The sequence below is a fragment of the Rhea americana genome, unplaced genomic scaffold (assembly GCF_003343005.1).
Source record: "Rhea americana isolate MKP2758 unplaced genomic scaffold, rheAme1 scaffold_16, whole genome shotgun sequence".
Classification (NCBI taxonomy): domain Eukaryota; kingdom Metazoa; phylum Chordata; class Aves; order Rheiformes; family Rheidae; genus Rhea; species Rhea americana.
This window is the reverse complement of record NW_028185705.1, coordinates 6,068,756-6,093,563: the sequence shown is the minus strand read 5'-3', so window position 1 is coordinate 6,093,563 and position 24,808 is coordinate 6,068,756. Positions and strand designations below refer to the sequence as shown.

Here is a 24,808-nt window from a genome sequence, read left to right as displayed (position 1 = left end):
GGGGGCGGCTGCGTGGGTGCCCGCGCGTGGGGAGGGTGCCCGCGCGTGGGGGATGGGGCTGGCCGGGTGCATCCCCGCGTGACTCCAGAAGGTTAAAACGCAGCAGCAGCAACGCGGTGGGACAGCAGATGCAGCGGATTTTCCTCCACCTGATTTTTCTCCACCTCATGCGGTGGAAACAAACCGTCCCGAGGCGGCGCGGCGCGTTTAAGCTCCGCAGGTAGAGCCTCGACGGCCGTCGTTCCCGCCCGCCGCCAGCGCGAGTGCATCTGGACTCCTATTTTTCTCCCCCCCCAGGGCTCGCGGAGGAGCGCCGTGCGCGTGGGCGTTCGCTCGGCCCGGCCATGCCGCCCGCGGGGCGACCCGCCAGCCCGCCCGACGGCGGCTGGGGCTGGGCGGTGGTGCTTGGAGCTTTCGTTTCTATYGGATTCGCGTACGCCTTTCCCAAGGGCATCGCGATCTTCTTCAAAGAAATCCAGGGTTTCTTTGGCACGTCCTATAGCGAGGTCGCGTGGGTCTCTTCGATTATGTTGGCCACGACGTACGGCGCAGGTGAGTGAGCCTGCGGTACCCGCTGCATTGCAAGGTGTTGGGCAAAGCCAGAAATAACGCAGCAGCTCGGCCCTGGCGCGCGCGGCCGCAGCAGCRGGAAGGGGGCAGAGACGCCTGCTTATGACCCCAGTAGGTAACTTGGCACCCGAAGGGCTGTGGAGCACGGCGCCTTTCCAGGCAGGGTGCCTTATCCCATCACGAGCTCCCTGCGGGCCTGGGGGGAGAAGCCCGGAGACCTGATGGAGTATAAAATAACAAGGTTTGGTTCTCAGCTAAAGGTGAGCACAGAGTAGAGCAATAAATGAAGCAGCTGCGTGTTTACTATGGCAGGTTATAAGCAGAGCAATAAAACAGCAAGAGTCAATCATTCTTATCGCTTACAAAGCAGCGCATATAACTTAGCTGTTTTCTTGCATTTTTTGATACCGCTATCATGTCAGACGATGAAAAATTGGGCTGCCTGTGATAAAATCTGAAATGGGATCTAGACAGGAACCGTGCTCTGTAATTGCAGGAAACTTCATTAACATTTTTCCTYGCTGTGCAATCACTTGCAAAAGTATTCTTGCTTTTAAAAAGGAACTTTTCTTTTTTTTTCTTTCTTTTTTTTTYCCCTCTYTTGCTTCCTTAAGAATGCGCTATCATGCTTTCTGGAGAGTGCAGCAGGTAGTGAAAGTTAAGATGATGTATACTTTAAAGGTGTGTGGAGCTGAAGCGATGCTTGAATGAAGCAATCCACCCTGCTGTACCCGCTGCAAAGGCTTGATCCCACCGAGAGCAGCTCTGCTAGGCCTTGAGTGTCCATTGAGGAGGTTGGGCTCCTTGTTTTCCTGYGGGTACTGTTCAGATCCAGATGAACCCACAAACGTGATACTTCAAGGATGAAATTCAAGCAGCTGTTTGGAAAGGCAAGCCACACGTGAGCCAGTATCATCATTGCAGGCCACCCGCTGCTCTCGAGCTGCAGAGCCCCAGCACTGGGACCCAGACAGCTCCTGGGTCTCATTCCACTGGAGCTTATTAAATGCATGGAAAAGCACTTTTGCCTCACTTCCTATAGTATAAATAAGCAGTTTGCAATATGTGGAAGCAGTCCAGTCCTATACAGGCTGAAGACAAGCTAATGGCAAGCACCTAGGGCGCAGCAGAGGAGGAAAAGCCTGCTGCATGGAAGCTAGCAGGCTTGTCATTTAGATGCTACTTAAGTCCTGTTTTAAAGGACTGGGGTGAATTTCATTTTGATTAACTGGTTTTAATTTTGATCCCCTGTGATGGGGAGGGAGAAGGAAAAGCAGCCAGTTCACATCTCTAGCATGTTCAGTAGCTTACAGATGAGTGTCTAGGAAGCAGCGAGCTTTAGAAGTCAGAGATGCCTAGTTTTCGGTACAAAAAAAACGTGACTGCATGGATGCTGCTGTAAATTCTGTGAGCTAATATAAAAATTAGGACATCACTCACTGGGAAGGATTTTTTCTGGGGTTTTGGTATACTTCAGTGTACTAAAAGTATTTCATGGAGATTAGAGATTGCTCTTCATCGCTGTRGGTGAAACAGCTCTGCCCTGAAGAGCACAGTGTGGGGGAGCGACACAGAGCGTGGGCAGCTGTGCTGGGAACTGTGTCAACCAGTAATGCAGCAGAAGGTGCCTCAGTGTCCAGTGTCCTTCCTCATGAGCTGGGGGCTCCCTTGGTGTCTCTGCAGGTCGTGTCAATCCTTGCTCTGCCTTTCGGCRGCACCCCGTCCCCTCCAGGGCTTTTGCTGGCACCAAAGCATGTGTTTAACATGGGCATCTTCATGCAGTAGTCATGAAGTAGTCAAGAGTAGTCTTACMTGTCCTCTGCTGGCACTACAGATCTGGAGATGGGGGCCAGTGTGGGCTGGTTTTCCTCAGCCATGTGGCCATGTGGTGCTGGCAGACCTCGGCTGGCTGTGCAGGGAGGCTGGTAGTGGATGTGAAAGCTGTAAATGTGTGGTGTTAGGGTAGATYGGTAAGGGTATGTACACTCACGGTGTAGCTCTGACTTCGATAGCTGAGGGTTAGAAGCAACAGCCCAGAGGAGAGGTCCCACAACTGCATCAAGTGCAGGGCTTCTGCTTCTCTCTATGTCTCCTGGTACAAGTCAGGGCAGAGGATGTGATTCTGGAGCAGGAGAAATGTTGGTCTGATCTTGTCCAGCTTCTCCCATTTGAAGGCTTTCAAACCCGTTTCCTTTTCTCAAAGGCTCCAAGCCAGCGCTGCGTGCTGTGAGCCTGGGATGTTGCAGTGCAGTGTCTTTTATCTCAATTAACAGTGTCTGCTGTCTTTTTGCAAGGTGCTTTACCTTTACCCTGCCTTATGCTGTTAATATGGATGACGATAGAAATGGGCACTGTTAGACTTAATTATAGATGATCGTGCCTTCGTACCTTCCCACTCGCCTTGCAGTTGTTCAGAGTTATGTCCACTTAATAGTCCTCTCCTCCTTTTCTTTGTTCTTGAGTAAGATTTATGCTTGTTTGATCTTCCCTCTCGCTGGGGCGGTCCCCTTGGCTTGCTGAGATGCTGAGTTGCCTAGTGACTGCAGACAAGGCTGCAGTGGGAGTTTACAGAGCATCAAGCAATTGAAGCATATGTGCCCAAGAGTGTATTTAACACGTCTAATGTGATTGACTGGGCATTTAACGCCAGAGTGGGTTTGACATATGAACAACTTCAGTGGTTTGGAAATCCTCATTAAAGGAACTGAGCACCAGCTCCTATGCTTTGCCAAAGTCCTGCTCTGCTAAGGTGCCCCTTAGAGTTGTTAGGATGCCAGTGCTGTAAAGCTTGATTTGCTGTGCTGGTAAGTTAGAAAATAATTTGACACTATTTTTTGTGAATCTATTTTTGAAAATAAATGCTAAAAATGCCAAAGCAAGCCTTTAATGTAGTCCTGAGTAGCTAGTAGAGTTGCAAAAAACCGAACCCAAACCAAAAAACCCCAAAGGTAGTTATCACTGCAGTTTGTCCATTTTGTCCTTCCTTTCCCTACATGAGCAGTAAGACAGAGCTCTGTCACCTCTGCCTGGACGCGGTGCCGTGGAGCGCGGATTGCAGCTGGCCGGGGGTTGCGAGGAGCGTGGCCTGTGCCGAGACATCAGAGTGCTAGGGCTTCCCCCCATGAGGTGCTCTCAAAAGCTGCCTGAGCAGAGGTTTGACTTTTCTGGTAAGCTAGTGCTGTTAGAAGACCTCAGGTGTTAACGTGGTCCGTGTCTTCGCTGACATGGCATGGGTACAGCTGAGTGGAGGTGTTGTGAAACAGGTCAAAACAGGCAAGCAGCAATGTTCACTGGGTCCCTGCGAAAGCAGCCGCTGGGATTACAGAAGTAACATGTAAAATCTTTGTGGTGGCAGCTGGCCARATGGTGGGTTTGCCAGTGTCATACGTGGGCAACGGGACAGTTAAGGGCAGAATGAAAGYCCGATGCCTGGAGCTGTGGACCTGCCGCCCTTCCTCTGGGCAACAAAAAATTGGCCTAGGTATGAACTAAAATGGGCTGAAGTGCGATAATCTGGAAGGCAGCCACGCAGATCAAAAGCTGTCCCCGGGGGTCAGCAGTCTCTGCCGTTTGCTCGGTCGAGTTTGGGGAAGGGCTGCGGTGCGGAGGGGGCACTCATGGTGGCCCCGGTGCGGTCACCTCGGCTGCTCCGCGCTTTCGCAACGCGCGGAGGGTCGGATGTTCTCACCCACGGTAGCTTTCGTCTGCAGCCCTCCGCAGGGAGCGGTCCCTCGTTCCCTTGGCCTGTTCCCTTTGGGCCTTGCTTTTACGCTGTGCTGCTTACCGTATAACAGAGCTTTTGTTTGCATTTCATACATAATGCAAGCAAAGCTTATTTTCTGGAAATACTTCCATAAACTGACCCAGACCTGCACTGGAGCACTCTGTTGATTTGGACAGCRTGACTGTGGATTTCTACTGGCTACCTGAGGCTTTGGCTTGTGACACCTGAGCAGCACCAGTTTTGCAGGCTGAGGCTGAGGATCAGCAGCTGAGAATGTTTCTGCCCTGTAGTTTTTGTTTAATTCCCCTAGGAAGCTATTTTACACCAGCTGAGGCTCTGGCAATATATATTGCAGAAGTTTTAATGTGTCTTAACGCCTAGTTTCTTAATCTGGACTATGTTGCAGAAAACAATTTTGTCACTATACTACAAGTAATAAAACAGATTAGTGTGCAGTAAAGTGGATTGCTTGGACTTTATGACAGGGTACTTGTAGTTCTCTCCAACATTGCAGTCGCTGCGTTTCTAGCTGCAGAACAAGCCAAGAGGTTTGTGAGTGAAGAGCACTAGGGAACATTGCTTTTCTCTGACGAAACCCTGCAAGGTGAAACTCTGTCAATCTGATAAGGAAGGATTTCCATTCTGGAATATTTCTACAGTCTTTGCATAGGTGAAGAGCTCTTTCTTTATCCCAAATGGAGCAGTGTTACGGAGCAGAGTCCTCGCCTCACGCAGAGGACAGGRCCATGGATCTGCCCGTGCAGGACCCGCGGGGAGGCCACCATCCTTTCCTMGAGGTGCTTTCCACTGTCACTCAGCTCCTAGGCGTCAGGCTCTGGACGTGATGGGGGCATGCTGAGGTGGTTAAAATGTGCAGCGCTGCAGGGCACTACCTAGTCCCGCTGCATGGTGTTGGCAGGGTTTCCTTTGGCAAACCTGCTTCCTCGGACTTGTCGTGACAACGCAAGACTCGGGCTCCCGAGGTCTTGCCTTGCGCACTGGCATGAATTTCCTTCAGGCRGATGATCTTAAATAATATAATTAGAAAATTGAAGCGTGTGGCCTCGATGCCTCCTGACTTGGGCCACGTGCCCCGGTGATGCCCACAAGACCAGACTTGCCCTTTTTCCATTTTTAGGGTGGCATGTTTCAAACTAGGCCATAGGTGAGTCCCAGGAGATAACCATTAAGCCAGGAAAGGAGGAGGCAGCTGAGCTCCCCAGAAACAATATTAATTTGCTAGTAATTTAGTTGCCCTATTCAGCATCAGAGGAAGCAGCCAAACATTCTAAAAATAAGAAATACTGATGCTACTAATTTAATAGCAGCAATGTTCTTGTAGCTGTTACGGTCTYCTCTAAGGCTATAAGGGAGGCAAGGTTTGTGGGGAGAAGTAATGTCTTTTATTATGACCTGCTGTTAGAGTTTGAAAAATGATCTGGCTTTCTGCCACATGTGCCAGAATAGAGAGAATAATTTAATACCTAGGACAATATCTGCATTTTCAGTTTTTTTATGATGACTGTGTGGCCAAAATGATCCTTTCATCATTGTAATGGAACAACAGAAGCTGCCTGAGTGAATCTCACAGACCAAATCCTGACACAGAGTCATTTTAGCTGATAAGCTTGAATAGCTGTGGCTGGAATAGAAGTATGACCTTTTTTTTCTGATTTTGAAGAATGTCTCTCTTTCTTTTGCAGTTGTTGTGCAGCTAGGCCTTGTGTGTGTGTTTGCATATAGCTAGTAGCTRTATTTGCTGCTTCTGTTGTCCCTTAATATATAAAACATTAAGATGTATCAGGACCTTATATTGTTTTTATTCAGTATCTGACGCAAGGGAGTCTTGGCTTTTGTCTCTGATGCTGTTGTTATACAGCGCCAAGGTGCTGTTTTTACATATCCAGATTTGTATTAAAATTAGGGAATTGCCTTCTCTCTGTTTTACAAAGACAGAAACAGAGTTACATTTTGCAACGTAACAAAAATGAGAATATTTTGGAAGTAAAAACCTTATCCTGAAGACAGCTAGTGCTTTTTACTCTTGTTATTTATTATTTATCATTTTAAAATTGGATGAAAGTCTGAAGATTTAATTCTGGAGATGCTCCACAATTGATTCTTCTCTCCAAAGAAACTTTCTCCCAGAGCTTGTAACTGTTTAATAGCGTATCTGCTAAAGCAGCTAGGGAGAGATTGCACTGTTCTTGGAAAGTTGAAAGTTGGAAATTGACCTTGAACATTTAATACAAGATTTTATAGCTTTATTTTATTACATTGCTAGGATGATAAATTACAGTGACAGATTCAGGAAGGACCTTACAATATGCATTGACGTAAAGCAATATTAATAACGAGTTTGATTCTGCGATTTTTACTTAATCAAAACTGCCCATTTTCTCTCTTCTGGTCTGATCAAAACCTCATCAAAATCTTCCTCTCACTTGAGAAGACCTCACATGAGGCTTTTTGCCTGTCCCAAGTGGTTACAACTAGTTGTGAAATACCACAGCACTAAAAGGGGAAATGGAGGCACAGGAWGGGAGGTGATTTTTCATCAAGGGCAAACGGCAAAGGAGAATCAGAGCTTAGATTAGGACTCAGGAGGTGCCAGCTTTCCTCAAGCCATTTGTGGTTATGGTAGACACCTGGTGGTCCACAAGGCCAGGGCAGGATGTGCTGCTGATCGGTGGAGCTAGACTTTGCAACTGCGTTTCCTTCCACAACATTGGGTGATGGGGCTGCCAGGCGATGCCTGGAAGTTGTGTGTGTTGTGTATTGCTCTTTACAGTGGGACCTGCCAGCATTTTGAAGTGGCTTTTCTGTTCAGAGGCCCAAAGTGATGGGAGTCCTCCTTGTGGTGGGGAAGAGATCTACATTTGCATAAGAGCAGGTTGCATGCCTGGAGGATCCTTGCTGCTGAAAAGGAGCTGCAGCAGCATGTGCAGTGGCTCTCACCTTTTTTTTTTTTTTTTTTTNTTTTTTTTTTAAGAAAGCCAAAGCCCTGAGCCTGCAAGTTCTCACACAAGTAGCTTCGCTCCTGAGAAGCAGAGGGGTTATCCCTGTGCGTTATACTTGGGTGATCACAGCATGGGGTTTCCATCTTTTTCTATAACTTGAATTTAATGGAGAAATAGGAAGGTGTGAGTTGCGTTTGGCAGTGCTCAGCGCTTACTCGTACATGTGTGCAGTGCTTATGTGTGTGCAGTCCTCGAGGCTGCTACTCACAGGGCCAGGCTGTGTTCGACACAGGCAGCCTGTTGTCTCATCCTCTTCAGTAGCTTATGATTGTAGCGATGTCCTCCGCTCTCCTGTGCTCTGCGCAGCGGTTCATGGAGGAGTTTCCTCGGACGGGTGGTCTGGAGTGTTTCCCAGACACTCACATCCCAGGGATTGGGGCACCGAGTGCCTTTGGCCCTGCCACTGACCAGCTTCTCCTTCAGCAAATGCTGTTCCCTGTTGTGCCTCTGCTCCCTGCTTGCCCTCTGCAAGCCCCACGTGCTGCTTGGAGCTGCTGAGGAGAGCCCCCAGTCGATGCGCGCCTTTGGGACAGATGTGAGATGACCTGGGGGAAATGGGTTCCTTGAGGTATTTTGGGTTCRGTTCAATCTCCTCAGCAAAGGCATTTTGTGCTGTCTGAGGTGCYCTGGGTTTTCCAGGAGCTGCATCCTCCAGGTGCTGTGTCGTATCTGACCATCCTGTGGGACATCTCGCTCACCTGAGGGCATCTGAAATGGCATTTGCCACTTCCTTAATCAACCCTTAGTACTGACTGAGTGAGGGTTGCAACAGAGAGGAGTGGGGAAGGGAAAGGAGAAGGACAGACATTTGCAGTAATGCATCATGTGTTAGCTCTCTCTACTTAACTGCTTACAGTATTGGTTCAATCAAAAATTTTTCAATAGGGCTATGGCTAGGCATGTGCTTTTCTACCTGGAGATTTTGTTAGGTTGAAACAAGAGTTACCTGTTTATCCACCATAGATACACAGCATCCTGCCGCATCATTATACCTGGTGAGCAGCCAGGCATCATGTCCTGGGCCCGGGCAGATTGTCACCTGTGTACCATCTCCATGGTGCTGGTCATTACCCTCTCATGTGCTATGACCAACTTGTAGAGTCCTGCCAAGCATTAGTCTGGCTCCCTGTGTCTTTGAAACCRTGAGTCTTCCCGTGTTGACGCAGTCCCGAGTGTAGCAGCACTGTTACGATCTTGGATTTTGTTAAGAAAGCTGGGTGAAGAATTATTTGATTCCTGTAATGGATGGTGCTGCAGATTCATATACTTCTATTGGCTCTTGGAGAGAACTCAAGCCCTGCAAGGTCACCACATATGTGCTTATATTTTTTATTTTTTTTAAATAGCCCTGTTCTCGTTAAAAGCAATAATAGCACTGTAGGTTCAGGTGAAATATTTCTGTGTTCGTGGACTTGGTCACAAAGCTTTATCATTTTGTCCTTCATTGGAGCTAGCAAGGTCACCAGGCAGGAGTAATAGAGATGTGATAGACTTAATAAAAACAGCGATTAATAAGAACTAGGAAGAAGAAAGCAAAGGGTTTTGGTCAGAGGGTTGCTAATGCTTCACACACAAGTATTAGCTCCAGGAGTAAGTTATAATCTGCTCCAGCAAGTAATGTGTGAGTGTGTTAAAGCTTATTGCACAATATGACTGTTGTGTGTTGCCACAGGAAGGACTGTGAGAGCTTTTATGCCAACCTATCTGGCAGCATTGTGATTATTCTGCCCCTGGATGGGCCCCCAACACAACTGGTCTCTCGATCAAATTATGGAGGGCTTCTAGGGTATGGAYAAAGCCCTTTTGTAACATGCCCTGATTTGATGATCTGCTCACAGGGCCAGTGGTTAAGACTCCTGAACTCAGGGGATAGGTGTTTTGGTAGCGTAGCAAACTCACGTTCTGCAGTTGGACTTCAAATGGACGTAGAGAATCTGGAGAACAGATAAAAGGCTGCAGTTCTGCCAAAGTAAAAGGTTAGCTTAAAAAAAAAAAAAGCATGGGAAAGATCCAAAATACATGAAGTCATGACCTTCAGAAGGTGAGCAACGATGACTGGCTGTGTGGGTGCAATCCAAACCAGCCACCCAGGGAAAACCACTGAGCACAAGCAGCTGCACGCTCAGCACCTGGGACACCATTCCCTTGCAGGAGCGGTTATTTCATTGCCTAAATATGAAGTGACACGGAGGACCTTGGCTCCAGCCCTGATTTGGGAACTGCTGGCCTGTGGCTCTTCAGGATGCCGCAGGACAAACATGCGTCAGTTTTGTAATCTTGAAATTGAAATGCAGAGGTGTTGATCAGATAAGATGGCTGGATAAGAAGGAGGACGCTTTGTCTCTTTGAAGCTTGGCCATCTTCTGTTTAATTAGGATGCTGCTGTGGCAAATTCGTGCATTTCTGCTGTGAGGTCACAGACTCTGGCTTTCCAAGGACGTGTCTGGTGGGTGTAGGGAAGAGGGGAGGGCTGCTGCCTCTTTGTTTCTCCACTTAGTTTTTTATCCTCAAAGGCTTCTCAGCTTGCTCCTGGTCCAGTCCTGCTTTGGAGACCAGCACCACAGAGTGTGAACTGCCCAGTTTGATGATCGAGTAACAGACGTCCATGCAGTCGTGCATGGGTTGTGCATCTCAAAGGGTAGTGCTGACATTGCCTTGCCCTGCAGCATTTGTTCTAGCCGCTAAAAGCAATGCTRTTTCCCCCTTCAACGTACAGACCACGTTCTTCATGGAAGAGAGAAGAGAGGCAACTTTTAGTGACCTGTTAGTTTTTGGGGCCACTGTCATGTATGCTGGACTTACAGCTCCTTATTTAAAAATGATTATTTGCAGTGCAAATTAGTAGCAACACAAGGTGTCAGGGAAGTTCAGGGGTGGACTAGTCCTTAGAGTCTGCTCTTTGAGGACTGACTGTGACTGTCACCTCAACTGTTCCCGCTGCAAAAAAACCCATCACGCTGTATTATTAACAGGTACTAATAATGCTTGTCCAGTAATTTGGACTAGCTGAACACRGGGTTGGTTACTACAGGTCAGCTAGCAAGCAGCAGTTCTCCAAGCTACAGCAACCTGATGACTTGCTGCTATGTGAACAACCACTTAAGAGCATGAGCCCGCTGAGTCCCGGTCTGTGTAGCTCTGTTCTAGCAAGGCAAGAGACCTGCAGAGTTGTAGGTGTTAAGATGCCATCCCTTTCCCCCTGCTTTGATGTGTCATTGTGTCCTGTATTTTCCTTCCTTTCAGGACATGTGTCGTTAATGGGTGCTGATTGCTAATGCTCATCTGCTCTGCCTCGGGAGGCTGGTGTATTCTGGCAGCATATTAATAACACAGGGGCACTTGCTTTCATTTAAGGGGTAATGAGAAGGTTGTTCTGTTGCAATAGGCTGGTACCCTGGTGGATAAATTACAAGGCCAAAGGCAGTGTTGTTATTCCACTGAGGGAATGGGATTATTACTGAGGAAATTGCAGGACTGCTCCTATCAGTGTTTTACTGCGAGCTTAATAATAGACTTTGTTTTATTAGTATAAATGATTTTCCCCCCTTTTCTCCCAGCTGAGTACGCTCCACTCCTTATGTCCCCAATGACTCTCTATAGTCACTGAGCTCCTTAGTATTGTCTGTGTTTTCAAGCAGTTTGGAAAATATTAACTGTCTAGGCAGTTCTTTTGGTACCGACCGAAGCCCCCATACAAAAAGAGCTCTGCCTGCTTTGGAGCTGCCGGGTGCCAGGAAGGGAAAGCTGGGGGCAGCTGGGGTGCACCGTGGGGACCTGTAGTCCATGGCAGAGCTGCTGCGAGTCTCTTCTATCATCCGTATGGCCATCCCAAGGCCACGTCAACAGAAACACGATGTTTGCACGGGCTCTGTGCCACTTTACACCACCAGAAGGYCAGTCTGGAGAAGCCTGGGATAAACCCACGTGGCGTGGAGGCCTCTCCATTTCAGGGTCTGTCCTTCTGGATCTTGGTTCTTCACTGTGTGTCTGAAAGCGCTGTGGAGAAATATTCCAACAGAAATTCCTCTGAGCCAGCATTCACTGAAAACTGGAAATGATGCTTCTGTTAGTTAAAAAAAAAAAAAAAAAAAAAAAAGGAAAAGAAAACCACAAGCCTAACTTTATAAATAAAGCATATATATGTGGTCCAAAGTACATGAGAGAAAAACATCTTAAATAGAGCGCTTATTAAAAATACACCGGGGTTTGCAGCAAAACTGGAGGTTTTGCTCCTCATTAAATATTCATAAGTCTTATTGATAAAAATAAAGGCAATTCAGGTGCCTCCATTTAGTGCTGTTGTAGTTGCAGGAGTTAGAGCTGATCTGGACTGATACTTCTTGTTAAATGCCAAGTCTGTGTTCTGATCCTGTCTGGATTACAGTTCAAGGCAGTGGCTCAAAGAGAATAAATGACAGGATGGCCTASCTGTGCAGAGGAGATGATGGTCCAGCGTATTTTGCATTTTCTTTATGGTTTTACAGTCTTCTCTTAAGGATCCTTTTCACTTCTGAAAACTCAGAACTCAAGGTGAAAAGTAATTGGACAAGCTAACAAATGGGTTTGGGCTTGCTTTATTTCCCACAGGCGAGTTGTTACTGTGTTTTGTGTGCCACCAAAATCAGCTTCTTTGACACGGCCTTTCATGTACCAGCTAACAACAAATGGGAATCTGCCACAGGTATGAGGAAAGAGGGGCTTTATCCTGGACAGGCACTAAACCAGCATGATTTATGTGGGCTGAAGACAGGGCTTTACACCACATCAATCTTCTGGGGGTGCTGCAATCCCAGCAGCATCTTCAGGGGATGTTTGGCATGAACTGTTGTTCCCCAGACTGCAGAGTTTTACTCCAGGCAGAGGACCCCCTCCGTGTGCACCCTGCTCCGCCAGGGCTCTGGGTGTAAAACGAGGCATTTCTGAGTATTCCTGGTGGATTGTGCCGACCTGCCTGAGCTGGCTCGGGAGCTGGCAGCAGTCTGGGTATATCAGTGTGATGCTTCCTGGGAGACAGGAGGCCAAGTTAGTTGATGTGTACCCCATGCTGAGAGCACTGCGCAGCTCCCGGTGACATCTCCACAGGCATCTCTGCCCTGCCCACCAGTTTATACCATCCAGGGCTTCCCTGTAGCTTCGTTGCTGTTGTTTTTCAGGGAAAAATTAGCAAATTCCAGAGCCAGAAGCAGTYGTGCTTTGCTGACTTGGCATGTCCACAGCAGGCAGCAGAAGGAGGCTCAGCAGCTCCATGCGCTCTCTGCTGTTGCACGTCTGTTGCCTTGCAGTGGATGATTAACGGTCACCAAAACTGAAAGCTTGTCAAGAGGAAGGAGCTTCCTGGGTCGTGCAATGGGCCGCTTCATTTCCAAGGCTGGAAATGCCATGCCTTCCCTCTGCAAAACAGCAACTGCTAGCAGCAATCTAGTCTTTGTAATATATTGGGGTCCGAGGCAGTGATTCAGTTTGCCTTCTAATTTCCTCATTAGCACTTGCCAGACGTCTCAGTTCTGGCCAACGCAGGCTGAGCGCTGCTGAGCCTGGCTTTGCTCCTTGCCATGACGTTTTAGGGRATCGGTCAGCGCTTGTGTTGCTGATCCCGCAAGGTCGTGCCAAGTAAATGGTGGTTTTCTGAGAGTGTGGCCAGCTGTTTCTCTTGCCCTGTCCTTACCTGACTCTGTTAATTAAGAGAAAAAAATCATCTCGACTCCTTTTAACTTCACATGCCTCCCACTCCTAGGAAGTGAGGATGTTTTAGTTCCAGGACAGGAAGCCTGTGGTTCCTGCACATTTGACCATGCAGATATTAGCAAGAAAAGATGTTGGGATCCGAGCTGCACACACTGTTACTGTAATTGGTTTCTGTGTGGTAATATACAGCATCTTTATTCTTTTCATGCACGCTGAAAAACGGGTAGATGACAGGTCCTACTTTTCAATTCCACCGTGTTTCCAGAGGCTGTCACACTTTTAATTCTTTCAATAGCTCCAAGCCAAATAATAATCGTGTTTCCTATTTCACCCAACTGCAGCCCAGGCTTTGTGTTCACTCTTCTTAATTTCTCTGCCCTGACTTGAGCTATTTGATGTTTTCTGAAGCTGCCCRGAACACTGCTGTTAAAGTTCCCTAATGTTTGATGGCTAGTCAGTGTATACGTGCCCCCATAAGCAAAACACTGTGGGTGGCAYGTGGCTAGATGGCAGGAGAGCAGCATCTGGACCTGCTTGGTGTAACACAGATCACTTGAGACATCTAGGCCAGGTGCAGGTGTGCGTGCCTGTGCTTTGCGTGTCTGCCCAAACTGGCTGGATGTGCATGCTGAAGTGCGCGCAGCAATGTGACATATTGTGTGTTCCAGTTTCTGCAGAGACGGGACAGCTTTTGAAGGCCTGCTCCATTAAAGCCTATGGACAGTCGCCTGTAAAATTCTGTAGTGCCAAATGATTTCAGTGGAAGTAATTTTGGGAATGTGATTTTGCATTGCTTCAGTGCATTTGAAAGGTCTGCTCAGGACTATTAGAAAACCTTGGTCCTCAGAGCAGCAACTCAGGGAAGTTTGATTTCCTGGGTGTTTGAGGGCTGGATTGGTGTCTAGTTTGAAGTCCAGCTGCTGCTTTTCCTGCAGGTAGAGGCCTTCTCTGTGGACACTGCAGTGTCTGGAAAGGTTTGGTCAAGATGCTCTGCTTCCATCTTTCGTGAATATTGGGGTTTTCAGGTCCTGCGTGCATTGGGGTATCCAGAGTCTAGAAAGACTTTGGCTCTATTTCTGACTGGATTTCTTTGATAAAAGATAAATATCCTGCCTAATGGCTCTGTGGTGAGGTAGATTCCATAGTCAAACTCTTCAGAGATGCCTGTAAGTTTAAAATACCCATTTCCAGTATTCTGTATGTGGATACCATGGGCTACTGACAACTGCAGGAGTGAAAGCAAACAGGTACATTAGGTTCAGAAACACGATTGATGTATACTGAGAAGTGCTATTAGCTGTACTAAAAGTGCGTGAAAAGATATTAAATGCTGCTTGCATCACCCTGCCTCATTTCCCATACCATTTTTGCAGCATTTTGTCTCAAGATTTTGGGGCTGATACAGAATCTTTCTCCTACCTCTCATACTTCTGAACCAAATACCCTTTACTGCCTAGTTTGCTCTCTCTAATTTTGATTTCTCAAGCTGATCTAATTTCGATGTTCACCCTGCTTTGAGCAGAGGTTGGACCAGACATCTCCAAAGGTCCCTCCAACATAAATTATTACTGGTCCTCCAACTATTTGAGACTACTATACCAAAGAACTCCCTTCTTTCCTCTTCTGGCCAAAGCTATCTGCGTTTTACTTCCTCAGACTTTGATGCTTCCTTTCAGTATCTACATTATTCTGCCATTTCCCCTTTTCACAAATTTGCACTTTCCTGAACCGCCTCTTTACATAAATGTAAGATCAAGCTGTTTCTTTTGAGCTGCAGCTAATCCATCATACCGAACTCTTTCCACCTACGTTGACAGCTATTAAGATTTAATTAACAACCATTCTGTTGGAGCATCAATCAGCTGGTCAGCAGTATCAGAACTGCATTAAATAGAGATGTGAAAAATGCAACAGTATTCATGATATTAGCCTTGTAACGTGAACCAGTGTTTCATGTGTTTGGTTTAGCATCCTAATAAATCAAGAACTCCCTTGGTTTGATTCATGTGTTCACCTGATTTGATGTTGCTGTTCCTTCTCTTTGGACACCTTAAAGTGTCCAAAGATGGGGTAAGGACCATCACCAGCTGCACACAACCACCATGTGGCATGAGACATGCTGCCATCTCGGCAGAGCACTCCACACAGAAGAGGTCATCTTCTTCTCTTTTTCCATTTTGTTCCTGTAGAAGCCGTTAGCAGCACTTGAAGGGTGCTGACTTTACAGAGTTTTACTTGCTTTGTATCAAATGTGCCTTTCTGTCAGAGGATACCTACCTGAAAGATTATCTGGGTTTTTTTTTGCACTCTTTCCCCAGGTCCTGTAAGCAGTATTTTAGTAAACCGCTATGGCAGCCGACCCGTGGTTATGTTYGGAGGTCTGCTCTGTGGCATAGGGATGGTCTCAGCTGCCTTCTGCACCAGTATCGTGCAGCTCTACATCTGCGTGGGCTTCATTACAGGTAAGAAGAAAGCATCTTCTTTTCCCTGCACTTGAGGCTCACTTCTGACTGCTGTTACCTTGTGCACCTTGGCCAAAGGCAAACGGCGAACCCAGGCAGACCAAGGGATGTGCACATTTAAAATACTGATGGGATAAGGACCTTTGCTGCTAACTGCTCCAGCTGAGCTTTAGCAAAGAACATATTTCTTGCTAAACTCTATATTCCTTGCTAATCATCATGGGGGAGTTTAACGTGGGATATACTCTTTGCAGATGACAGGCAGTGGTGAGGGTGGTCATTAGTGTCCTCAGCACTGCTGCACTCTGCCCTGGGCAGGTAGGAGTTCCCTATGACTGAGAAGAAAGCACCAGCAACCCTATATGACTATGTATGTCTATATATTTTGTCTATGAGATACATAAAATGCAGTGAGATTTCAGATTTTTTGTTTTGTTTTGTTTTTGCTGTTTGCTTGTTTGTGACAGCAGAAGGTTCTTTATCTGAAAAAAATAACCACTAGGCTGTGTTGAAAATGTGGAATACTTTCCCTGAAATGTAGTTCATTTTTTTACCTATTGAAAAAACTCTCTATTTCCTTACTGAAGTTCTGTATTTAAATATRTATTTCCATATTGAAAACTTTTAACAGGAGAAGGTATAGGCTTGGTCCATCACCTTTAAAGTCTACAGGTGCTGGGTCATTGCTTTCAAAGGTAGATGGATTGGAGTCCTCTATCTGTGTGAGTATTGGTGCTTAATTGTAAGCTGAATGCTCAACATAATTCAGATTATTTTGGCTAAGGCACTGCCAGTGTTACTTCCAGTGTAACTACAATATCTGCCCCAAAAKGTGAGACCATGAGTTCTAAATGGGCTTTCTAGATTACAAGGTGTGTGGTTTAATGAATGTGCTCCCTGTCACTGCTGCTGCATTGGGTATTAGTGCTATGTGAACACAAAAAGTATGAGCTCAACTTTTAACATCAATAAATACTGCTAGCAAAGTAAGTCGGGACAGAAAGTTTGTCACCCTGTTGTCTTACACCAACATTGCTTTATTAAATYAGCACAGTGCTGTGTAGGATTCCTTCTATTAAGCCTTTTTCTTTCTACAGAGAGCCACTGTAGTTAGTTGAAATTCTATTATTATTGAATGAATAAATCTTGCAGATTCCTTGAAAGAGATTCCAGAAACAAAGCAGCAAGAAATAAAAATCAGCAATGCCTCCCATGAACAAGTTCAGAAGTAAGTTGTCGATGCCTGGGCCTGCAGCATTCCCTTCTAAACAGTGGTCCTTTAGCAAGTTGTCAAACACTAGGTTAGCACATGGAAAACATAAATCTTGTGCTATTATATGCATTTTGGTGAGCAAAAAGTCTCACAAAGGGAGCAGTGCTAACATGGAGAGTGAGGCAGTTGTCCCRGTTGCATGGAGAGAAGTCTACTGGTTACGTACACCTGGTGTGCACTGGTCCACACCAGGACTGACTTGGAGACACAGCACTAGCTGTAGGGAGAAATGTGAAACAAAACTGCTCCTTATGGAGACAGAAGGATCGTCCTATTTATATCGCACAAAGGTTCCAACCAAGCGTTAACTGTTCCAGGTGCTGCATAAAGCTGTGGGAAGGAATCAGGCCCTATTTTCAAGTGCAATTCAGTGCCTAAAAAGGGCTTACCTAACCCCGGTGGACCTTGGGTTTCTGAGGATGCTGCTGCTCTTCTTTGGTCCCTGAGAATCTGTGCAAATCTGGTCCTACCACCCACCCCAGAGAGCTGGTAATGCAAGTGCATGATGAACACGAACATAACCCTTCTGGCAGTGACAGACTGCCAGCAGAAAACTGCCCCATGTCCCCCCTTGTCACCAATGCTGTGATGCTTCCTCAGAGCAAAACATATTTTTGATTGTGGACCTCTCCCTCCTGCATGTTGAATGACCACATCTGTATGGAGYCCTAGCTAATAACCCGTCACCTCCAGGCATGGCGTGTGTACTGGGGAATATTAATTTGACGAAGAGAGGGAGACACTTGTATTTCAGCTAACGTGGCTGAACTGTAAGAGGAGAGAGACTTTTGTAAAAGCAATTTGCAATGAATATAAAGCAACCTGTAAACATCATACTTTATCTAGCCTCCTTCTTAGCAGCCTGAAAAGGAAACACGCTGACGTAAAAGACCACGCTCATGTAATTCTCAGGGTTGGGGATAAAAACAAGATAGTGGGTGCGAGGAGGTCTCTGCTGCAGTCCTGTGCCTTTGGCATACTAATTGAAATCTCTTCAGAGGAGCAGAGCAGGAAGTATCTGTTTACAGTGGAGGGATTAGACACAGCAATCTCAGTTGCTTTCTTGATTATATCTTTTCCATTTGTATGCAGATCAGGGGCTGGCTCCGCAGTCAGAGGCAGCCTGTTCAGAGCTTCAGACCTCCAGAGAAAGGTCTGAAGCAATGCTGTCCTTGGTGGCAGGGAGCTGGGGGTGCAGGGGCCGCTTTCTTTCRAACACGCTGAAGAAGCCATGTTCTATTCTGCAGTGACGGTTTGTTTCCCTATAGCACTTTGAAGGAAAAAAAGGCTTTCCAGCTTTCCAAGCCGGTGTCCTGGACGACTGCCAGCTCGGATGCATGGGACAGGCGTTCGGGCACTCAGGCCCTTCTTCATGTCTGAGACAGAAGCAGCAAATTTCAAAGTTAAATACAAGCTGATAACAACTGGTCAGTTTAGTTCAGTCGCTTATCAGTTAGACCACTGCAAAATAAAAAGGGATCGAGGATGAAGCATGTTGATTAAAGAGGCCGAAGGCTTTGCTTGGTCTCYGTGTTGAGCGCTGAAGCAGCTGTTGGGCACTCTCCTCGCTACAAAAGGAAGAACATTATCAACAGCTGCTCAGGGCAATACTGTAGCACCACTTATTTCCACCTTCTGGTAATGAGGAAGATAYGTTCGTTATAAAGAGAGATGCTCCCCCAGCACAGACTTAGTTCTGTTCATATGGGACCACCAATGGGTCTCTCTGTCATTTCTTGGGGAGAAAATGGGGTTATCTGAGTAATAATTTCAGTCATGGGAATGCTGCCATAGTTCCTGAAAACTGGAATGAAATGCATATAAATATTTCCATCTGAAGTCAGCCAAAAGCTTAAATAAATTGAAATTCCAGTCAGTCAGTTTGAGACTCTCCAAATTTAATTAATGGGAAGAGCATGAGGTAATATTAAATTAGATATGTCTGACTTGCAAATTAGTGTTCACATAATAAAAGATTCTAGTTGATTATTGGTTAAGTGGGTAGCTGGCAGCCAATCTAATTTTCGTTCTCCTCTGAGGAGTTCTTTTGGCCACTGCATGTGGTAGATCCTTACCAAAAATAATTTCATGAAAATGAATTTTCAATTCCTGCACTAACCTAACACCCTGGGAAATATGGAGTTAAAGCAAATTTGAATCCACTGTATTGCATCTTCTCAGGTGAAACCAATTCCTATTTCTGAGAGCTGGCAAAGATATTCTCTAACTAATGCTGTGTTTTGCCTCCATAGTTCCCAGGCTGGCGCTCTTCACAGGGATGAATTTGGCCCCTTATGCGTGACGTAGAGTCTGTATTTCCCAAAGATGTGCCCTACCAAATATATGGACTATCTAGAAGAAAAGGTTTATGCTAAGAACATCTCTTCCTACCCAGACAATACTAATATGTTCTATTTTTTCAATTTATTTTTATTGTTTTAAACTTCTGGGTCATTTTTTAATAAACAAATCCTAGATTTGACAAAAGACATAATTTTGTAAAAACACTYAAACTTAAGCTATCCAACTTCAGTTGAATTCTGCTGCATCAGCTGGATTCTATTATATCAGCTACAAATGATAGTGTTCTTTAATTAATTTTGAGGACCTTGACCTCTCTAAATTCTCTTCTGTAAAGCAATATACCTAATTATGTACCACACAGTTAAACAAACTAATTATATAGACTAATGAACAAGAAAAAAATCTTCATGACCCTATTTTCAGGATTCATGTTCTCTGGTATAATCACTTCAAGGATTACATTTTTGCTTTGTTCTAATGTGGCTCATTCTTTCCTAGATGATAGGCAGCAAATATGTGGCAGGATTTTTAAATGTCATTTTGATAAAGTTCTGATAAAGTTCCTTTTTAAGGAAATGCAGCACGTAGAAATTTTGAAAACAGAAATTACTTATTAGTGCTCTGCAACAGAGCCCCAGAAATTTCAGACTGCTGCAGCATTCAATAGCTCTTCTTTCGGATTTCACCTGAGCAAGAAAAGCTGGTTAACTGTATTAGCAATGTGGATTTGTAATGCCATTTATATACCTAAATGCAAGAAAAATAAATTTTAATTAAAAGAAACACTCTAGGGCCCTGTTTAATTAGCATCTTCAGTTGTTGTTTTGCTGCGTACTTGCAGACCTCTTCATCTTTTGCATCGGATCTGAGTTGTTCATGTCACCACATTAGTAGTGGAAGGAGTGGCTGAGGCTACGTTTCKGGGGAGGTCTGTGTGCCCTCCAGCGTTTGTTGAAGGTGTAGCTTTGATTTAGTACAAAGCAAACTCCTGAAGATAGGATTGACTACCCAAGAGATTTGTAGCCTCAAAGGAAGGGATGTTCTCTAATCCAAAGCACCTTTCTAGGGGCTAGTTCCCCAGATTCAGCAGCCAGAARTTTACGTATACCTTGAGCAATATTTCTATCTAGACTGTTGTGTTGAAGAGCCACCAGTGGACCAATTCTCCATGAATTTACTTAAAACAGAAGCTAAGGATAAAAGGGTCTCTAATCTTCCTCTGTGTATCTCAACTGCTTTTCTCCATTCCAGGATTTGGCCTTGCTCTCAACCTCCAGCCATCCGTGATAATCATAGGGAAATACTTTTTAAAAAGAAGACCCATTGCAAATGGCCTGGCTATGGCGGGGAGCCCCGTGATGCTTTGTACCCTGGCTCCTCTCAACCAGTTCCTTTTTGACAATTTTGGCTGGAGAGGCAGCTTTTTAATTCTTGGGGCAATTTTATTAAACTGCTGYGTGGCAGGAGCTCTCTTCAGGCCTATTGGGGTGACCAAACAATCGGTCAAAAAACAGATGACTGAGGAAGGGAAGGAGGCTCCAAAAGAAGAGGTCACTAAGATGTCGATGGAAATGAGCAATCCTACATACGCCCCTGYGGAGGCCAAACCAGAAGAGGAAGAGGAAAAGGACTGTTGTGAAAAAATCAATCAGTATCTTGATTTTTCCCTCTTTAAGCACAGAGGGTTCTTGATYTACCTGATTGGAAACGTACTCATGTTCCTGGGGTTTTTTGCCCCCATCGTTTTCCTGGCACCATATGCAAAGCACATCGGCATTGATGAATATTCAGCCGCTTTCCTCCTTTCGATTCTTGCCATTGTGGATATGATCGCCAGGCCTACCACCGGCATCATCACGAATAGCAAGTGGGTGAGGCCGAAGATTCAATATTTTTTCAGCTTTTCCATTGCTTTCAACGGTGCCTGCCACCTGTTGTGCCCCCTGGCTTCAGGCTACACAGGGCTCGTCGTTTACTCCATCTTTTTCGGCTTGGCCTTCGGCATGGTCTGCGCCATGCTTTTTGAGACGCTCATGGACCTCGTGGGAGCCACCCGGTTCACAAGCGCCGTTGGCCTGGTCACCATTGCGGAGTGTTGCACGATCCTGCTTGGGCCACCGATCGGAGGTGAGCGCGTTTCCTCCTGTAATTCCCCCGGGACGACRTTCCCCGCTCAAAGGGCCTGTATTTGTCCTCTTGCAAGAATAGTTCATAACAAGTGATTTTAAATGTGTTTTCTCTGTTTCCCACCCTTTTTTTTCAGTAGTAATTAGAGAATGCAGGGTTTGGTTTTCTGTTCCAGCATTTCTCCTTTACTCCTTTCTGTGTAGTACTGCAATTGAAGCCACCCATTTGGGAGGTGATCTGGATGCAGGAGGGAGATTTTATTCCCTGGTCCTTTCAAGCACTTAAACTGAACTTGCAAGGTGGGACTAGCACACTCACAAAGGAACTTGTACTTCAGGCGATTTCCCCTAGAAAGCCTGTTGTGAAAGGCTGGAGTCTACCATAATTTAAGCTCAGTAGACCACTATAAAATCCTTTTCTTGACTCAAGCCCAGGGTCTTAATTAATATTTGCTATTGTCTCTTAGGCTGTACTGGATCCAGCAATCACGTGTAAATATTTTAATTTTGGTGTCAATAGTTTATAGTGATTCTTGAGTATTTCCATTTATGGATTTCTGTCATCTCAGCACATCTGATAGATTTGAAGCTGTTCCAAAAATAAATCATGTTTATTTTTGGTGGTACGGTATTTGTTTTGAACWGATTTGATTTTTTTTTAACTAATTGAAAAATATAGCATACTAGAATACTTAATAGAGTAAAAACCAATTATGAAAATGGCTGGGATTTCTRTTCTTTTTCTTGTAGATTATTTCCTCACCTCAGAAAAATGAATCTTTTGTTTGTCTCACKGTCTGTGTTTAGATAGATGCTGAAAACAGCCTGGTCCTCTGCTCTTGTTGTGTGCTGRGCATACTTTTTGGTGCTAGGCCCTTGTGACTACAGTCTTTAGTCTCACTGTACTCTTTTATATTTACTAGCCACTGCTATTTCTTGGTGTTGAGAGAGTGAGGTCCAGCTTGCAGACTGCACTTCATTTCACTGCAGTCTCTACACGTGTCTGTAGAGCCCCAAGGGACGCTCAGGGAAAGTGTGCAAGAGCCAGAGACCCTCAAAGCTCCATGCTGGCAGTATTAAACCCTCCAACACTGCCTATAGGCATCTGAAGTTAAGTGGTGCAGTGAGCTCCTGTGATTTTAAGAGCCTCATCTTGTTTCCCTATATAGCACGTGTTCAATTCTTCTTTTTCTATGAAGAACATACTACATCTGGAAGACAATATTTGAATCTGGCATTTGGCTCTAGTAGAGTCAAATCCAATCTGACTTGGCCATAAATTAAATGAGTTTGTAGATGACATCCTGTCAGTGTACAGATATCATCCTCTCTATCGAAATTTGCACTTCACCTATATGCAAGGTAGAATAAATGTTTTGCTAACCAGTCACCTTTAGGTGTGCTGTACAGATAACATACTTAACTAGGTTATCTGTTCTGTATGTGTTTGGATATATAAAAGTTAAACTCTGCTAATTCTTTTGAATGTGACAGCATTTCCAAATAAGTTTAAAGACTGCACAGACAGAAAGCAGGATAAATCCATTTCCTGGATTCAAAACTTGAGAACTGGCTAAGCTTCTTATTCARTATGACACATCTGCAGAGCCGTTTAATTCTTTGTATTACCATGTAGTGCATAGAGTGTGACAGAGGCAGCTGTATCCTCTTGTTTTCTTAGAGATTCCTTATTTAATTAATGACAAGCAAAAGAAAATATGATTTAAAAATGATCATTTTCTGAGTTATATAATTTTCTGTGTGGAAGATTAAGTTAATGACCAAAGACTGCTAATGAGGCTAAAACAGTTCTGTGTAATATTCAGTAATATTAGTTCTGTAGGGTTTTCCCCACAATTTTAATAAGCAGCAAATTTATTGGTTCTTTGGCATTTTAATAACCTACTGCAGGGTTCTGCTTTAATGAACTAAGTAAATTGTTCTCAGCATGTTTTATGACTTTATCTTAGTCTCAAAGGAAAAGAGGCGAGACTATCCTACTGTTGAATTTTCCAATACTCTACTCATTAAAACTCTTGTTGAGACCTATTTAGAAGAYCTTTAGGTCATCCTGATTAGCAGAAAAGGAAAAATTGTTACAATTAGCATTTGGCTGATGTTTCAGGAGTAGCATGAAAAACACAGTACATTGAAAATAGACATGTAGGAATGATTCAAGAAGAACTGTCGGCCAAAAACAGTTAAAATCTTTATTTTTGCAATCAGTAAATCTATTTAGTAGCTATAAAATCCCTTGTTAGTGTATGTGTTAGTGTTAGGGTATGTGATGGGATAATTAATCATCAGATTTTCRTCATTAAGAGTCAGTCAGGAAGTAATTAAAGATCCCTCTTTTTAAGGAGGAGAACATATTCCAAAAAGTCAGGGAGGTAATGGATGATGGGCCAGTGTAAAGCAGGACTATCTGTACTGTGAATGCCGGGTTAGAAGAAGGTCTTACTTTAATTAGCATCTGGGATGTTAAGAATAGTCCATGTTACTCCGGTAAATGGGAATTAATACTCAGGATCATAAACCCAATAAAGTTTGCATTACATTCTGACATAATGGAGAACACTGACATTTCAATTAAGCCATCTCCCTTCAATTACTCTGTAACTCTCTAGCTGAGGCATTAACCTTTGAGAGAAACCTGTCACATTTGTCTTGGCATTGAAATTATCTGACGTTGACAGCATCATCTTTGCTTTCCCTGGAACTAATGTTTTCCAGTTCCACGCAGTGCCCTTTCATCTTCAGGTCACAGGTTAAATGCAGAAAGGGCAGCCGTGACCAAAAGCTGAATACCTTCTGATGCTGGTGAATGACCCGGGGTAAAATAAATTGCTGGGCCTTARTCAGTAGTCTGAGATGAGACTCAGTGGCCAGATGTCCACCTCACAGAGGGCTTCCTGAAAGCTACTTGTGTTGGCTGTCTCAGGACTACCAGGTTAGACAAATGTCATTCACCCTATCAGGTGATTGCTGGAAGTCAAGAGAAAGACTATGTACAGGCTAAGTGACCCGGGGTTTTTGTTTCTCCATGGAAAAATAGATGTGCCTGAAAAATCTGGAGATTACGATATAGGTTCTCTGTGCCCTTCTGCTTAACYGTACAAATTGATAGTACTACTGACATTAATGTAGCTACCTGCAGGCTACAGTGTGAAGTATTTGCAGGATCAGAACTGAACAGATCGGAAGTATAAAGAATGTCTTATTATATCCTAATGCCACAGGAGTATCTCTTTATATTTAGGAACTGCAAACACAATATTTTTGCTTTGTCTCTAAATTTCTTTCTTTTTTTTTTAATATATGTTTTACAGGAACTCTTATTGATACCTTTGGGGACTATAAATATATGTTCATTAAATGTGGAGCTGTGATGGTCTTAGCAGGAACATTCCTATTCATCATGAATTACTATAATTATCGTATGCTTGCCAAAGAGGAAAAGGAAAGAAAGGCAAAAGAAGAGGATCCTAAAATTGTAAGGACAGAAAATGAAGGCAGAAGTAACTGGAACAAAGAAACCCTACATGATGGGCCTGAGCTGGAACCTTTGAGAGATGAACGAGACGGACTAAAGACCGAAGTGAACGGCACAAATGAAGTTTAAACCTTTTCTAATGGATTGCACA

The 24,808-nt window shown here is 44.8% G+C and overlaps 1 protein-coding gene across 1 annotated transcript; it reads left to right on the top strand.

The window, feature by feature from the left end:
* The first annotated feature begins 344 nt into the window (after positions 1-344).
* LOC146598607 (monocarboxylate transporter 2-like) lies at positions 345-24,808 on the top strand. Its single transcript, XM_085300000.1, has 4 exons — positions 345-552; positions 15,318-15,461; positions 20,290-21,165; positions 24,494-24,808. Exons 1-4 carry the CDS (start codon positions 345-347, stop codon positions 24,784-24,786), a joined length of 1,521 nt encoding a protein of 506 aa, XP_085156126.1. The 3' UTR covers positions 24,787-24,808.